Source organism: Arachis ipaensis, chromosome B4 (assembly GCF_059453495.1).
Source record: "Arachis ipaensis isolate K30076 ecotype BB chromosome B4, ASM5945349v1, whole genome shotgun sequence".
Taxonomy (NCBI): Eukaryota; Viridiplantae; Streptophyta; class Magnoliopsida; order Fabales; family Fabaceae; genus Arachis; species Arachis ipaensis.
The window spans coordinates 32,224,723-32,241,254 of NC_142439.1; the positions used below are offsets into that span (position 1 = coordinate 32,224,723).

The following is a 16,532-nucleotide window of genomic DNA, read 5'->3' on the forward strand; positions in this document are numbered from 1 at the left end:
TTACATGAGTTTAAAGATTGTTTTTCTTGGGATTATCATGAGATGCCTGGTCTCGATCGTTCATTAGTGGAATATTGATTAGCATTGAAACCCAATGCTCGACCTGTGAAACAGACTCCAAGACGTTTTGCTCTTGAAATTAATATAAAAATTAAAGAAGAGATAGAACGCTTGATCAAAGTAAAATTTATTCGAACTGCACGTTATGTTGAGTGGGAGTCGAATATTGTCCCTGTCATGAAGAAGAATGAGAAGTTGAGAGTATGCATTGATTTTCGAGATTTGAATAATGCTACTCCAAAAGATGAATATTTTATTCCTATCGCAAATATGTTAATCGATTCTGCAGCAGGAAATGAAATACTTAGTTTCATGGACGGTGGTTATTCTAGATATAACCAAATTTTTATTACAGAAGATGATGTGGCTAAAACCGCCTTTCGTTGTCCTGGGGCATTAGGTACATATGAGTGGGTAGTTATGCCTTTTGGTTTGAAAAATGCTGGGACAATATATCAGCGGGCAAGAATGCTATTTTTCATAAATTTATTGGGAAATTTATAGAAGTGTATATCGATGACGTTATGGTTAAATTAATTTCGGTGAGTCAGCACATTGATCATTTAAAGAGAGCATTCCTTACTATGAGGAAGAAAGGGTTAAAGATGAATCCTTTGAAATGTGCTTTTGGTGTATCGGCTGGAAATTTTTTGGGTTTTGTTGTTCATAAAAAAGGGATTGCCATCGACAAAAATAAAGCAGATGCGATATTGGCATTGTCTGCACCCAAATCGAAGAAAGAAGTACAATCCTTTTTGGGTAAGATAAATTATCTTCGAAGATTCATTTCGAATCTTTTAGATCGAACTAGAGTGTTTGCACCTCTACTGAAACTGAAAAATGATTCACAATTTGAATGGACAACGGAACATCAGTTGGCGTTTGATTCGAAGCCACTATTATGGCGAATGTTCGACCATCGGAACCCTTAAAATTATATATTGCAGCATCTGAAAATATTATAAGGTGTATGTTAGCCCAAGATGATGAAAACGGGCATGAGCGGGCAGTTTATTACCTTAGTCGAGTTTTAACTGATATCGAAACGAGGTATTCTCCGATCGAAAAATTGTGTTTGTCTCTATATCATGCTTGTATGAAATTAAAGTGTTATATAGTGGCTAAATCGGTGAAAGTTATAGCACAAACTGATCTGATTAAATATATGTTGAGTTTTCCTATGTTAAGGGGACGTTTAGGAAAATGGATGCTGGCGTTGACAAAATTTGATTTACAGTATGTCCCAGCAAAGGCTGTCAAAGGACAGGTCATTGCAGATTTTTTTGTGGATAATCCGAAAGACCTGCATGACCAGGGGACAAATATAATCGATGTGAAAGTTAACTATTGGAAATTGTATTTTGATGGATCTAAGCATAAAGATAGTGCAGGGGTTGGAATCCTTATTGTTTCGCCAGAAGGTATTCCATCAGAATTTTTATTTGAATTAAAGTATCCTTGTTCCAATAATATGGCCGAATATGAGGCTTTGATTTTGGGTCTTGAAATTTTAATCGGCAAAGGAGCTTTAGAGGTTCAAATTTTAGGGGATTCACAGTTGGTTTTAAAGCAGTTATCGAAGGAGTTTAAGTGTAATAATGAGACGTTACAAAAATATTTAGTAACTGCTTAGGAGTTGTTAACGTCTTTTTGAAAGGTTTCTTTGGTGCATATCCCTAGAATTCATAATGAAATTGCTAATGAGTTAGCCCAAATTGCCTCGAGGTATCGGATCAGTCCAGAAACTATTAGGAAATTATCTAATATTCATTAAATTTTAGTGCCAGCGAATGAAAGAGAAGTTTTGTGTATATATGAATGGGAAGATTCTAATTGGAGAAAGCCTGTTGCTCATTATTTAAAAGATCCTAATATTGCAGTCGATAGAAAGATAAAATTACGAGCAATAAATTTTGTTTTAATGGCTGATGAATTGTATAAAAAAAGGATTGATGGGAGTTTGTTGAGATGTCTAGGCCGAGACGATCAGAACATTGCCTTGGGTCAAGTCCATAATGGAATATGTGGTGCCCATCAGGCAGGAAAAAAGATGAAATGGGTGTTATATCGTAATCATGTGTATTTGCCCTCTATCATAAAAGATTGTATTGATTATGCAAAGGCATGTCAAGAATGTCAGAAACATGGTTCAATACAACAGATCCCAGCGGATGAATTGCATTCGATAATAAAGCCGTGAATGTTTAGAGGTTGGGCTTTAGATTTGATTGGGTTGATTCACCCTCTTTCATCAAAATAACACAAATTTATCTTAGTAGCAATTGATTATTTCACAAAATGGGTTGAAGCAGTTCCCCTAATAGAATTTGGCCAAAGTGAAATAATAGACTTTGTTGAGGAACATATTATCCATCGATTTGGGATTCCTCAGACATTAAATACTGATCAAGGAACTATGTTTACTGGCCAGCAAATTAAAAATTTTGCGGTCTCAAGGAGTATTAATATGGTTACTTCAACTCCTTATTATGCGCAGGCTAATGGACAAGTAGAGGCAGCAAATAAAATCCTGATAAGTTTGATTAAAAAGCATATCGGAAATAAGTCTCGAACATGGCATGAAACATTAAGTCAAGTGTTATGGGCTTATCGAAATTCGCCAAAAGGTTCGACAGGAACTTCACCTTATAAATTGGTGTATGGCCATGATACAGTGTTACCATTAGAAATTAATTTAAATACTTTAAGAGTATCAAAACAAAATGATTTGCCAGTTGATGATTATTAGAATGCAATGTTTGATGAGTTAAATGAATTAGACTCAGAACGAATCCTGGCACTCGATAATGTGATTCGACAAAAAGAAAGTATTGCTCGAAGTTATAATCGTCGAATCAAAGGAAAATATTTTAGGATAGACGAGTTAGTTTTAAAAGTCATTTTGCTGATTGAAAAGAAATCGAGATTTCTGGGCAAATGGTCCCATGTTTGGGAAGGTCCTTTTCAAGTAATAGGGACATATTATAGAAATGCCTATCAAATTAAAGATATCGAGTCAGGAAAGGTGATTAACTCAATTAATGGGAAATACTTGAAACATTTCTATTGTTGGCAAAAGTAGAAGTTCAACATGCATATATCCAGAAAAGATGGAAACCATTGCAAAAAGTAAAACTTGAGATGAAAAGAAATTCAAGGTGCTACTAGTTTTGCTAAATCAGAGCGTAGCTTTGCCCTTTTGTTGTTCAGAATTGAAAGTGTCTCAATTTGTTTGAATTTGTCAAATTGGACTTTCTGAAGTTGTTTTTCATATTCTTCCCGCTTGGTCTCAATTGAAACAAGTTCTTGAATGAGGTGTTGTCGTTCTTGTTGGGTGGCTGCCAGAGGTTTGGCTATAGTAGCTCGATTCTGGCAAACTTTAGCAAGCTTTTCATTAATTTGAGCTAATTCCGCTTCAAGTTTCACTTCTTCTTTGTCATGAAAAGCTTGAATGGAAATAGAATGGGAGATTCTCAGATCAAATTCTTCACGGAAAGTTTGGACTGATTGAGCGGCTGCAAAACAACTTTCTATATTAGTTTTGATATTGGTTTCTTCAGTCTCAGTTTCTTGGAGTTGAAATTGAGACGCGACGCTCTCATTGAGAAGTTGTTTGAATTCTTGAATTGAGACAAAATTTGGGTTAGCTCGGAGTTCAAAGGAAGAATTCAAAAGATCAGCCAGGAGTTGGCTAAGAATTGTATCATTAACTCATGTGGTAGGTGGATGATTTAAGAGCTTTATGAGCGATCGAAGCTGTTCTTGAGTGTCAGTATTTAATTCGAATGAAGACCTTGATGTAGCAGGTCTTGAAATCGGTGGCACTGGCACTGGTACTTCAGTCTCTTGGATAACTTGGTTTAAAATAGAAATCAAGTTGGCCAAGGTAGCACTTGTAGGAGTGGTGGAAGTACTCGATGTTTCAGGTCTTCGTCCAGGAGGAGTCTGAAAATCAATTCAGAGAGAAGGACTAGATAGTTTTGGAGGGGTTTCCAAGACTCTGGATCGAGACGAATCTGAATTTGTTGTTTCAACAATTCGAGAAGTAGAATCGGAGTCTGGAGCCACTTGATTCTCTACATAAAGTGCAACCTGATTGCTGGGTGAAATAGATTCCAGTATTTGAGTTTGAGTTGGAGAATATTGTGGAGGGTCTTTTGTCAAATTAATTACTGGCGGTACATGAGAAGGTGGAAAAATAATGTGAAGTGGTTGAATAGACCCTGTAACTTGAATGGAATCATAGGATGTGAAATGCCCTTGATCATGATGCTATTGCAGAATTGGCTGGTCAGGTATCACATGAGATGTAATTGAATGAGCAGCAGTGAAAGGCTGGTATGAAAGATACATAGTTATGAGTCAAAATTTATTTCAATTTGAATAAGACACATATAGAAATGTTAAGTGTTACCAGAGCAAGTTTTGGTTGCCGAATTAGTTGAAGACCAGGATCCGAATCGGCTGTATCTTCCGATTGGGAGGAGGCAGCGAAAGTATCCTTATTGGTTGGTTCACTTTCATCAGTACTTTCACTTGATGATGGCAGCAGTAACTAGTAACAAGTTCAGAATTGAGTATGGTTAAGAAAATACAATTTGTAGAACATTTCAAGTTAAAAGGAAAAGTTGTGAGTAAAAATAGTTACCTTTCGAGAGGTTCTGGTAGGAGTCCTTCTACTTTTGTGTGGTGGTGGTTGAGCAGTGTCAGCTTTCCTTTTGTGAGTTCTTTTTGGGGAACTCTCAGCGACAGGGACTGTTTGAACATAAGTTTGTTGAATTTCTTCTAAGGTACGGGTATACCTTGAATAGTAAGCATCCCACCATTTGAAACAGGATTTGGTGATGTATGAGCTGCGATCATAGATCAAGAAGTTGAAATGGTCTCTGCGTTGTTGATTTTTTAAGAGACAAGCATTGAAATCTTCTTGAGATGTTAGAGCAATGTGGCAGAATGGATCACCATTTTGAGGCTGTGGCGTTGGGATAGCTTGAGAAAACCCTAGTTGTCTGGCTGTTAAGTGAGGAGCATATAGGGTTATCTTGAACTTTTCTTTTTTGTGTAAAGGCAGTCCTATCGGAATTACTTGAACAGCCAGTAGGTTCGCCCAACTTCAGTTTGCAAGTTCACTCTCTTTGTTAGTGTTAAGAAAGAGTAAACGATCCAGCCAGGTAGGGCCGCAATTGCGACGCATAAAAGGAGTGAAATTGAGTTGGTCATTGTCAAAATCTTTGCAGGAATGAAAAAGAGAGAAAACAGCCCAGAATCTGTCTTCGTCTGATTGGGTGTTCAGAAAATTGGATTTGTAATTAGACAATCGAAAACCTTCAATGTATTGCTTGTCAGTACTGCCACCTCTAGGTTTTGTCATAAAATTTTCAAAAATGGCATTGAGCCATAATTGAAGAAGCCATAAAGGGCCTCCTGTACTGATTATTTTATTGTCTCGGATGTCACAAACAAATTGGCCAAGTTCTTCAAAAATGTGCCCTAGAAGAAGCTTGGCCAAGTTGAGAACTTTCCCTTCATGAAGAAGAGTAGCTAAGGTAAGGAAGAGCTTTGACATTTGTATGCTTCGAGAGTAGAACAGGATTGCGTTTAGCCAATAAAACAAGAAGGCTACGTGTTCATCATCTGTGATTTTCGTACCTTCTGCACCCATGTTATGGGCAATGAAGTCGCTGTAAGAGTTGGTTAAGACGACATTATACTGGTGCTTGGATTACATGTCAGGGGTACAATCTGGAGAATTTTTATTGGGAGTTCTGTAATAGCAGCTATATCAAGGAGAGACATTCCAATCATTCCGCAAGGAAGGTGAAAGTTGTTGGTTGTCCTGTTCCAGAAGCAAGTCACAGCCCCAATCATCCAAGAGTATGTTGTAAGTGAGAAATGAGAGAGTCTTAGTAGTTCCTGTATTCCTAAAGCTCCCCAGTCAGTACTTTTTGTGGGTTCAAGGCGTTGGTACTAAGATGTGAAATCAAATCCTCGAGGATTAATTTTTGGATTATTTCTGAAGGATTTCTGATTGATGAAATGAGAGATGTTAAAAGCCTGGTTTATCAGAAAATCTTTCCCTTCAGCACTGGGGAAGAAAGAAAGTTTTTTGTTTGCTCTCTCAAGAGATTCAATTGGTCCGAGAAAACAGTGCGTATCTGCACCGATTGTGAAAGGGATTAAGATTCTAGTGTCATTAATTTGTAAATTGGGATCGTCAATGACTTCATCATTGACTTGATTAAGAATGCGAAGGGCTGGTGGAGATGGCGGTGCTACTGCAAGACCTTTACCCTTGTCTTGGGTGGCAGCGTGAGAGGTGGAATCAGCCATTGTTGAATAAAAAAGGGGAGACTAAAGGTTGAGGATGTTATGAGGAAGTTCTTGATGTGAGGAGGATTCAAAGAATAATGAGTTTCAAAAGATTTGAACAAAGGTGAGAATGATAAATTTAAAGTATTACTGTAGCCGTTACTGTGAAAGGGATGTGATGTTATGAGGAAGTTCTTGATGTGAGGAGGATTCAAAGAATAATGAGTTTCAAAAGATTTGAACAAAGGTGAGAATGATAAATTTAAAGTATTACTATAGCCGTTACTGTGAAAGGGATGTGAATAGTGGTAACTTCGTGAAGAAGATGAAGTGGTAGAAGGAGAAAGAGCAAGTTTCGGATGACGTGTCGAGTGGGTCAGTATTAATGGTGACAATTATTGCTGATTTGAAAACTGACGTTTTCAATTTTGGATTAAGTGTTTTATCTTCTAATAATGTTATCGAAGGCAAACACATTAATCCAAGGGGACAATTTGTTGATTGAAAAATATTTTCGATGTAAGTAAGTTGATTCGGAATAAGTCAGAGACAATTTCTCGAGAAGATGTACGCGTAAGCGTGGGGTTGAAAGTGATTAGCGCAAATTGGATTTTGATTGACTTATTAATCGGATCGGTCTAATCGAATAAGATATTCGAAATAAATAATCGAGTAAGGCATTCGATAGGCGAGTCGAATAGTTATGGTAGTGGAACAGTTAGAGGCTTCTGTCACACGAGGAAATAATGGGAAACGTCTATAATCAAACGGCGGAAACGGTTACCAAAAAGAATTGCATTCAAAGTTGTAATATTGTAATTAATCGTCAGTTATGTAAGATAGATTATAAATACTAGAAAGTGTTAGGGAATAAGGGTTGGAACTTTTACTCAGAAAAACACTCAAGCACACTCACATCCCAGTGAATTCCTGAGTCTGCAATCGAGTAACTTTTATATAGGGTTCCTTCCATCTTTTCATTCTTTCAATCTACTTTTCTGTAAATTTAACATTTCAAGTAAATTTATTTTTCAAGTGCTCTTTATTTTCATTGTTCAATTTATTCTCCTGCATTTTAATTTTGCATGTTAAAGTCCTTTGATCCAATCAAAGGCATTTTATTGCTTTCTTTTAAATTTCAATGCAAAATATCTTTTATTTGTAAACAATTTTCCTTTTGAAAATTTTATCTCTTTTTTATTTCTTTTTCAATTTATAAAGGTTAATTTATCTTTATTCCTAAAATTTATCTAATGAAAGATACTTTAATGCACTTTTAAAAGAATTAGTACCTGTAAAGAGGAGTAGTTTCACTCCCAAACTATTAAAATTGAACCATTATCGATTTGTTAAAAATCGACAAAACACTTAAATGAGAGGACTTGAAGTTTTGTTTTATTGAGTTTAGAACGCTTATGGTTGCTTCCGACTGGGTTGAATTCAGAGGCATGGACAACTTGGCTGTTGCTGGTCATATAGGTTGCTTTCTTTTTATCGATTCTTCATTTGTTTTTTAAAGATACTGAGCCTTACTTTGTTTTTTTTTTTTTTTAAGGTTTGGGCTTGATTTTAAAATTTAAAAAATTGTGTTAAAAATATGTAAATATAAAATAATTAGTTGAGACAAATCTATAACTAATTTTTGTTAATGATAGCTATCTAACTATAATAATATAGAATATATATGAATAAAAGATATTTCTAACTTGTATAGAAATAATCATTAAATGTATTTTAACGTGTACGAAAATAAACATCAATATTAAAATAGGATATAAATATGAGTTAATAGTCAAAATCGTCTTTGAAAGATACTCCGATCTCCATTTTGGTCTTCAAAAGATAAAATTAATCGAAATCGTCCTCGAAAGATACACGACTTGGTCACGTTAATCCTTCCGTCAGTTGAATGATGACGTGTCACGTTAAGTGCCACGTGGCATGATGACGTGGTGGGTTAATGTCACGTGTCACAAGATGATTGATTGACGTGTTAGATCAGTGACACGTGGCATTCCACGTATTACTTGACATGTAAAAAATTATTTATAATCAAAATAGTCCTTGAAAGTTCAGACGTAAATCATTTTTATCCCTAAAATTTTAAAAATTAATCAAATTAGTCCTTATATAATTTATTTTTTTCTTGATAATATTAAATTTAAAATATTTTTTGATACTACTAATTTTAATAGAAATGTAATTGACAAAAAAAATTAGTAATCGTATCTTTTCTTCTTAAATTTTTTTTTAATAAAATTATCTCTCTCCTTTAATTCTTCTCAAAATCTCTCTTATTCTTTTCTATTCTAAAACATTTTTCTTATATTATTATATTTTACTGGAATATATATATATATATATATATATATATATATATATATACTCAAAATTGAAATGTATGTATTTGTTAACCTAAACAAAGTTATATACTCTATAATCAAAATGTATGTATGTTAACTTAACAAAGTTATACCACTATTTTTTTTACTACATCTTTTCTTTTCCATTACAATATTACTTACATATAGGATGTAATGGTAGTGATATTAAAAGAAAAATTATATAATCTATCTCAAACATATGAAACACACAAAAATTTATTATGATCTTTGCATATAGTACGCTTAAGAAGTAATTCGTTTAGCATATATAATAATAATAATAATTAAGCAACAAATTTTTAATATTTTGTAAAGTTTAAAATTGAAGCAAAATTTGTGGATCTTCTTGAATTTTGACTTTTAATATCACTACCATTACATCCTATATGTAAGTATTACCGTAATGGAAAAAAAATGTAGTAAAAAAAAAAGATGTAGTAAAAAAATAGTGGTATAACTTTGTTTAGGTTAACATACTTAAATTTTGATTTTGAGCATATATAACTTTGTTTAAGTTAATAAATACATATATTTTAATTTTGAGTATATATATATATATTCAAGCAAAATGTAATAATGTAAAAAAAAGATTTTAGAATAGAAAAAATAAGAGAGATTTTGAGAAGAATTAAAGGAGAGAGATAATTTTATTAAAAAAAATTTTAAGAAGAAAATATACAATTATTATTTTTTTTGTTTGTCAATTACATTTCTATTAAAATTAGTAGTATAAAAAAATATTTTAAATTTAATATTATCAAGAAAAAATAAAAAAAAATTATATAAGGACTAATTTGATTAATTTTTAAAATTTTAGGGATGAAATGACTTACATCTGAACTTTTAAAGACTATTTTGATTATAAATAACTTTTTTACATGTCAAGTGACACGTGGCACCACGTGTCACTGATTTGACACGTCAATCAATCATCTTGTGACACGTGGCATTAATCCACCACGTCATCATGCCACGTGTCACTTAACGTGATACGTTATCATCCAACTGAAAGAAGGACTAACGTGACCAAGTCGTGTATCTTTCTGGGACGATTTCAATTAATTTTATCTTTCGAGGATCAAAATAGAGATCGGGATATCTTTTAGGGACGATTTTGACTATTAACTCATATAAATACGTGTGTAAAATATGAAAATTTAAAAATGATAATTAATTTAAGAATATAAATTTATATATAAAAGGAAATAACTACGGGGCATAAAATAGGAAATTTTAAATTTTATAATTAATGACTATAATGAATATATATTTATGAATTAGATAACAGAGACTTGCTACACATACAAGTCTTTTTGGCATACAAGTTTATACAAATTAATCCTAACTTAATAAAATTCACTTTTATAATGCAAGAAAGAAGAAGAAGAATTTTGAATTATACAAAACTTATCAATACACATACACCAAAAATTTTTAAACAATATAATATAAATGACTTGTATAAACTTGTATGTGTAAATAACTTGTATGTGAAGAATAATTCTAGATGATATTTTAATTTGTTCAATTTTGTTTTGCTTTATATAAAAGATTAACTTAAACTATATTACGCCAATGCTCGAGTGACATAATCTCCTCATACTTATCTAAAAAGTCGCGAGTTCGAATTTTCTTATCTTTGATTAAAAAAAAACTCAAAATGTATTACAACAAGAAAATTTTAGGAGGATAATAACCGATGTGAATAGATACAATGCTAAACAAATACGGTAGAGATGAAGACTGATTATTGCACGAAAAAGGAAGAGAATATCGGGTTTTGATTTTACATTAATGTCTCCCTAGAGGTTTAAAACAATTCCATTTATTTGAATTTTTCTATTTTATTTTGAGGTTTAAAAATGTTAAAATTTATCATATATGATCAAAATTAAGACATTATTAATTTATTGCATATATAACTTTTTTTTAATTAATTCAATTATTTTGTAAATTTTTTTATTATGTATTATTGTTTATTATTCACATGAATAAAAAAACATAAATCGAGTTTGATTTTAAAATTTAATATGTTGACGAATATTTTTTTATTAAAAAATACTTTAGATATAGATATAATATTAAATATTTTTCGTACATCACACGGATACATACACTAGTTATTAAATTAAAGAAAATATTTTGATAATTGCTATTTCTTTTTGTATTTTAAATTATTATTTTAATTTTAAAAAATTTTATTTTAATAAAAAAATAGCTTTTGGAGGAAAAAAATCACATTTAATATTTTAAAATTAATCTTAATTCAATCAAATATACCATTGGATTTGATGCATTTTTTTTCTTAAAAACATTTGAAGAGTTATTTAAAAGATATATAAAAATAAAAAATATTTATTTCTATATTTTTTTAATATTTTTTTATTTGTGTAAAAGATTATTTAATATAAAATATTACCAAATTTTGATATCTAGAAATTTATAAAATTTTTTTTTAAATATATCTTTTTATATTTAGTTTAATCTGTCAAATTAAAATTATTTTAAAAAAATTAAAATAACTTTTTAAGACTGTTTTCTAGAAAGTAAGTTTTTTTTGAAGTAAAATAGTAGGGTAAAAAACCCAAATAAACCAAGCTGAAAAATTTATTACCCAAATCAGCCAAAACAAAAATTATTTCAGCAATCTACTAATGGCCATTTATATATAATTCGAATCAATATGATTCGAACTACAAATACATGTAATTCGAAACAATTTGCTTCGAATTACGTTTGAATGAATATGCATGTAATTCGAATCAAGTAGATTCGAATTAGAGAAGGGTAAATCGAATTGACTCGATTCGAATTAGTAGGCTCATGTGACTCTATAGAGTTCGAATCATATTGATTCGAATTACTAGTGAGTTGCCTATATAATACTACGTTAGTTGGATATATATCAAATTTTTTTTTCACATTCTTACTTGGATAGTTGGATATATATCTTATAGTTGATACAAAAGATATTTACTGTATAATTTTATTTTTCTAAAAATATTATATATATATATATATATATATATATATATATATAGATGATTACACAATTTTAGAAATATTTAAAAAGTATTATTAAAATTAAAATTATATTTTTTATTATTTGACAATAAAATTAAAAATTAAAAATTAGGGATTAATATTGCTAGGTAGCCAGTAGTTGTGGTGGCAAATTTGTACCCTAACAAAAATATTAGGGATTAATATTGCTAGGTAGACAAAAGAAACAGCCAGAACTTGCCTTATTTAGCATTAATTATATAAATTTGGTTACAGAATATTTTTAAAATTATACAGTAAAATAAAATTATATAGTAATTCGAATATAGAAATATAATTTAGAAAAAAGTATATAAGCCAATAAATTATAACTCAAATGACATATTTTTTTCATACTAAATTAAGAGGTTACAGATTCGAGTCTCACTATCTTCGATAATAAAAAAAAGAGTACATAAAATTTTATTTAAATTTATTTTTAAATTTATAACTGGTACGAGAAATACGCATATTTAAACTTTTAATATATCAAAATTTTATTTAAATTTCAATCTGTTTGATTTGGCAACTTCTTTCATTACTTATTTAAATTTTTCGTTCATTAGTTTTATTTCTCTAATCTATACCAATATATAAAGTCAATACCAGAGTTTGGTGTCCAATTTTTATAGACATCATTTACCCTCAAATAATTCACTCTACAAATCAAATTTATGGACAAAATAGTAATAATACATTTTTGTTTCTTAATTAAAAAAAGTCATCAACCCACAAAAGAATTAAATAACTGCTGCAATCGTGAGGAAATTAAATAACTGCTCCACTTACAAATATGTCGTCTGGCTGTTGTCGATTCTTTTTTCTGTGTTTTGCTATATTTTGGTTATGCAAATGATGGAGTTGATACAATTCATACGCCAACTTCATTGTTAAACACAGGTATCTATATTCTACCTTTTGAAAAATATAGAAATCGACACTATAATGGTCCAAATAATAGGTATAAATGGTAGGTATTTTATATTCATGGTTTATTTTATTTTTGAGTACTAATTTTTAATTTTTAAAATAAAATTCAAAGACAACATCCTCAATAATATCCACCTTCACCTCTTTTCAACATCCTCAATTTTATCGCCTCCATCGTCATCCATCCGTTGCAGTTGCAAATTTAATTTGGCTTCACGCATACTTCCACTTACATTTTTTTTTTCTTCAATTTACTTATTTAATTTATATTTTTGGTCATTCTTCTATTCTTTTAATTCATTTCCAATATTTCAGGTAAAAAATAGTTCTATCTTTTTTTCTAATCAATTTGATTTGATGTAAAAGAATTATTTTTTTATCTTATTAATTTGATGTAAAAAGAAAATATTTTTTTTATCTAATATGTATTCTTATTTTTGTTTATATGTCTTTATCTATGGAATCAAGAAATTTTATAAATATTTTGTTAACTTTTTAGATTGCTTTGCAATAATATTTATTTAATTTTTAAAATTATTGATTATAGTACATAAATATTTTTTCTAAAATAAAATAAAATTATTAATTTTGTCTATCCCAGTATCATTTATCTTACATATTGGACTGTATTAATGTATAATGAATTATACAAATGTATAATGGGAATAAGAAAAATTTGGTATCCAATTTTTTCTTCCTATTTTATCTCTATTTATTTTTTTGTTAAACAATGAATTTAATATAATAAATTGTTACTACGTCTTCCATAATTTTTATTCTTTTTTTATCAAATAAAGAATTTACCCACAATAAAGTATCAAACTGATTCAGTATCAACCCACGACATATTTTAAAACCGAAAAAAAAACTGACGTACTCAATTTAAAAACTAACTCCCTTTCAATAAAAAACTGTTCCACCATCAGTCATACTTAACCCTCAATTAAATTAAATTACTCTTTCACTTTCAAAAAATGCAGACGGAATTGCTAATAAATAAAAAAAATGGACGAGAATGAAAATAAATATTTTCACATTCTTCACTATCTTCATATTTTATTGTTTAATTCTATGTTAATTTAGTTTCTACTTTTCTGTATTTTTCTTGCTATTCATTCTTCTCCTTTCTTCAATACCCTAGCCTCCATCATCTTCCATTGCCTTCAGTTGCAAATTTTGGACGATTTTGCAGCGGTTATTGCTTTCACGCGCATAACATTCACTTATATTTTTTTTGTTCTCTCTAATTTACTTATTTAATCTATATTTTCAGTAATTCCTCTATCTTTTTAATTTATTCTAAACTTTTTACATATAAAAATAGTACTATGTCTCATTTTTTTAATCAATTTAATGTAAAAAGAAACAATTTTTTTTATCTTATCAATTTGATATGTATTTTTATTTTTTTATATATCTTTACCTATTAACGAATGAATGAAGAAAAGTCCCATAAATATTTGGTTAACTTATTTTTTTTAATTGCTATGTAATATTTTTTTTATTTTCTAAAATATTGATTATGTAAAGTATTATTTATATTTGATATTTGAGTACATAAATATTTACTTTAAAATTAAATTAAATTATTAATTTTATCTACTATAATATTATTTATTTTGAATATTGGCCAATTTATTTGAGTGGCATATATATAAGACGCGAGTATTGAATTTGATATTTAATTATACAGAGTACTTGATTTGACATTTATTAATTTCTAAATTATATTGCAAAAAAATTAATTAATTTAATATTATTTATTTGTCACATGGTTAACATATAAAAGATACAAAAAAATCTACACCTATCAATAGTAGAATAAAAAATTCTCACACATATTTTGTTAATTTCTTTTTTTTATTTGTAATCTATTTTATATTGGATAATATTTTTTTTATTGATTATTAGTTTGACATATAACATAATAAATGTAGTAATATAAGAACTTTGTTAATTAATTTTTCAAATAATATGGCGACCTAATATAAGAAATTTATTAATTAATTTTGTTAATTTCTTTTTTATTTTTAATCTATTTTACATTAAATAATATTATTTTTTATTGATTATTAGATAGACATATAATATTTAAATGTGGTAAGATAAGAACTGTGTTATACTTTTTTTATTGTTTTAATCTTAATGATTATTTTCTTCTCTTTATTTTTCTATCTCATGGACCATGTAAGTTTTAATTTATTATTTTTTCTTATATATATTCTATTTTTTAAACTATTTTATTTTATTAGGTTTTTTAATTTATTTTATTATATTTTTTTATTTTGAAAATTTTAGAGTCTAAAGATCTCTCGTTTAAACGATTCCAATTATATGATCCAGAAGTAGTTCAAGAAAATAGATTTAAATTTTGGTAATTTATTAAGTCTGATTATTATATAAGAAGTTAAAAATATTCTAAATTTAAAAAACTTTTTACTAATAAAATTGATTTTGTCCAAAATCGTAGAGAGAGATAGAGAGAAAGAGAAAGAAAAAGTTGACATTTTTTAACTAATTACAAAAATTCACTACCATCAAATAGTGTTTCACTATTAATAACTTATTAAGTGAGGATTAATAAGAAGCAAACCAGAACGATAAATCAAAAAATTCGTTGTCTCTCTTTATATAGTATTTTACTTTAAGTAACTATTTTTTATGGATAGTATTCAAATGACAAACAAAATAATAAAAAAAATTCACGTTAGATTATAAAAATTAATCTCATCTATAATCTATAATATCTATACCAATATATAATGGGGATATAGGAGTTTGGTATCCAATTCTTTCTTCCCATTTTACCCTCTTTCTTCTTTTTTTTTCAAAAAAATATTTTACCCACTTCACTTTTAATATAAAAAAAACTGTTACTATGTATTTAATTTTTTTATTTTTTTTTAAAATTATTTTTACCTATGACAAAATTTAAAACTAATTCATTTTATTTCAAATAATAACATAATTTATTGATATTCTATAACAAAATTAATTAAATTACAATACACGGTTTAAATACTTCTGATGTCTATTGTTTATCTTAAAAAAAATTACATATAAACGTGTACTCTTAATTAAATCTATACCAATTTATTAAATTATAATACACGGTTTATATATTTTTCTGATGTCTATTGTTTATATTTAAAAAAAAATTACATATAGAAGAGTACTCCTTAATCAAATCTATACCAATATATAATGGATTATACCAATATATAATGGGATAGAAAAATTTAGTATCCAATTTTTTCTCTCTATTTTACCCCTATTTTTTTAAGTTTGTTAAACACTGAATTCAATATAACAAACTGTTACTACGTCCTCTATTTTTTTTTATCAAAAAAATAATTTATCAAACTAATTCACTTTCAACCCCACCACATGTTTTAAAACTGATTTACTTCCAATAAAAAACTGTTACCACTACGTACTCAATTTAAAAACTGACCCACTTTCAATAAAAAACTGATCCACCTTCAGTCGTACTTAACTCCCAACAAAATTAAATTACTCTTTCACTTTCAATTTTGGTCTCGCAAACGTTTTTCTTCTCTGCATCTTGCTATCACGAAATCAACAATCACGTCAACGTCGACCACTTGGACAGAATCTGCTAGGCGAAGAAGACAGAAAATGACCGAAGAACAAAGATAGCAACACCTGACCGAAGAACAAAGATAGCAACTTATTTGGAGATGATTCGACAAGAAAACAAGTTGTCATATTAATTGATACAACTTCAATTCCAATTCCAACTCCAATGCCAAACACAAGTGGAGGTACCACAAACATAAGAGTAGC

At 29.0% G+C, this 16,532-nt stretch overlaps 1 protein-coding gene across 1 annotated transcript; it reads left to right on the forward strand.

Moving 5' to 3' along the window:
- The first annotated feature begins 961 nt into the window (after nt 1–961).
- Nucleotides 962–1,693, forward strand: LOC148567101 (uncharacterized). Its single transcript, XM_088484521.1, has 2 exons — nt 962–1,110; nt 1,249–1,693. The coding sequence occupies exons 1-2, from the start codon at nt 962–964 to the stop codon at nt 1,691–1,693; spliced, it is 594 nt and encodes a 197-aa protein (XP_088340647.1).
- The last annotated feature ends 14,839 nt before the right edge of the window (nt 1,694–16,532 follow it).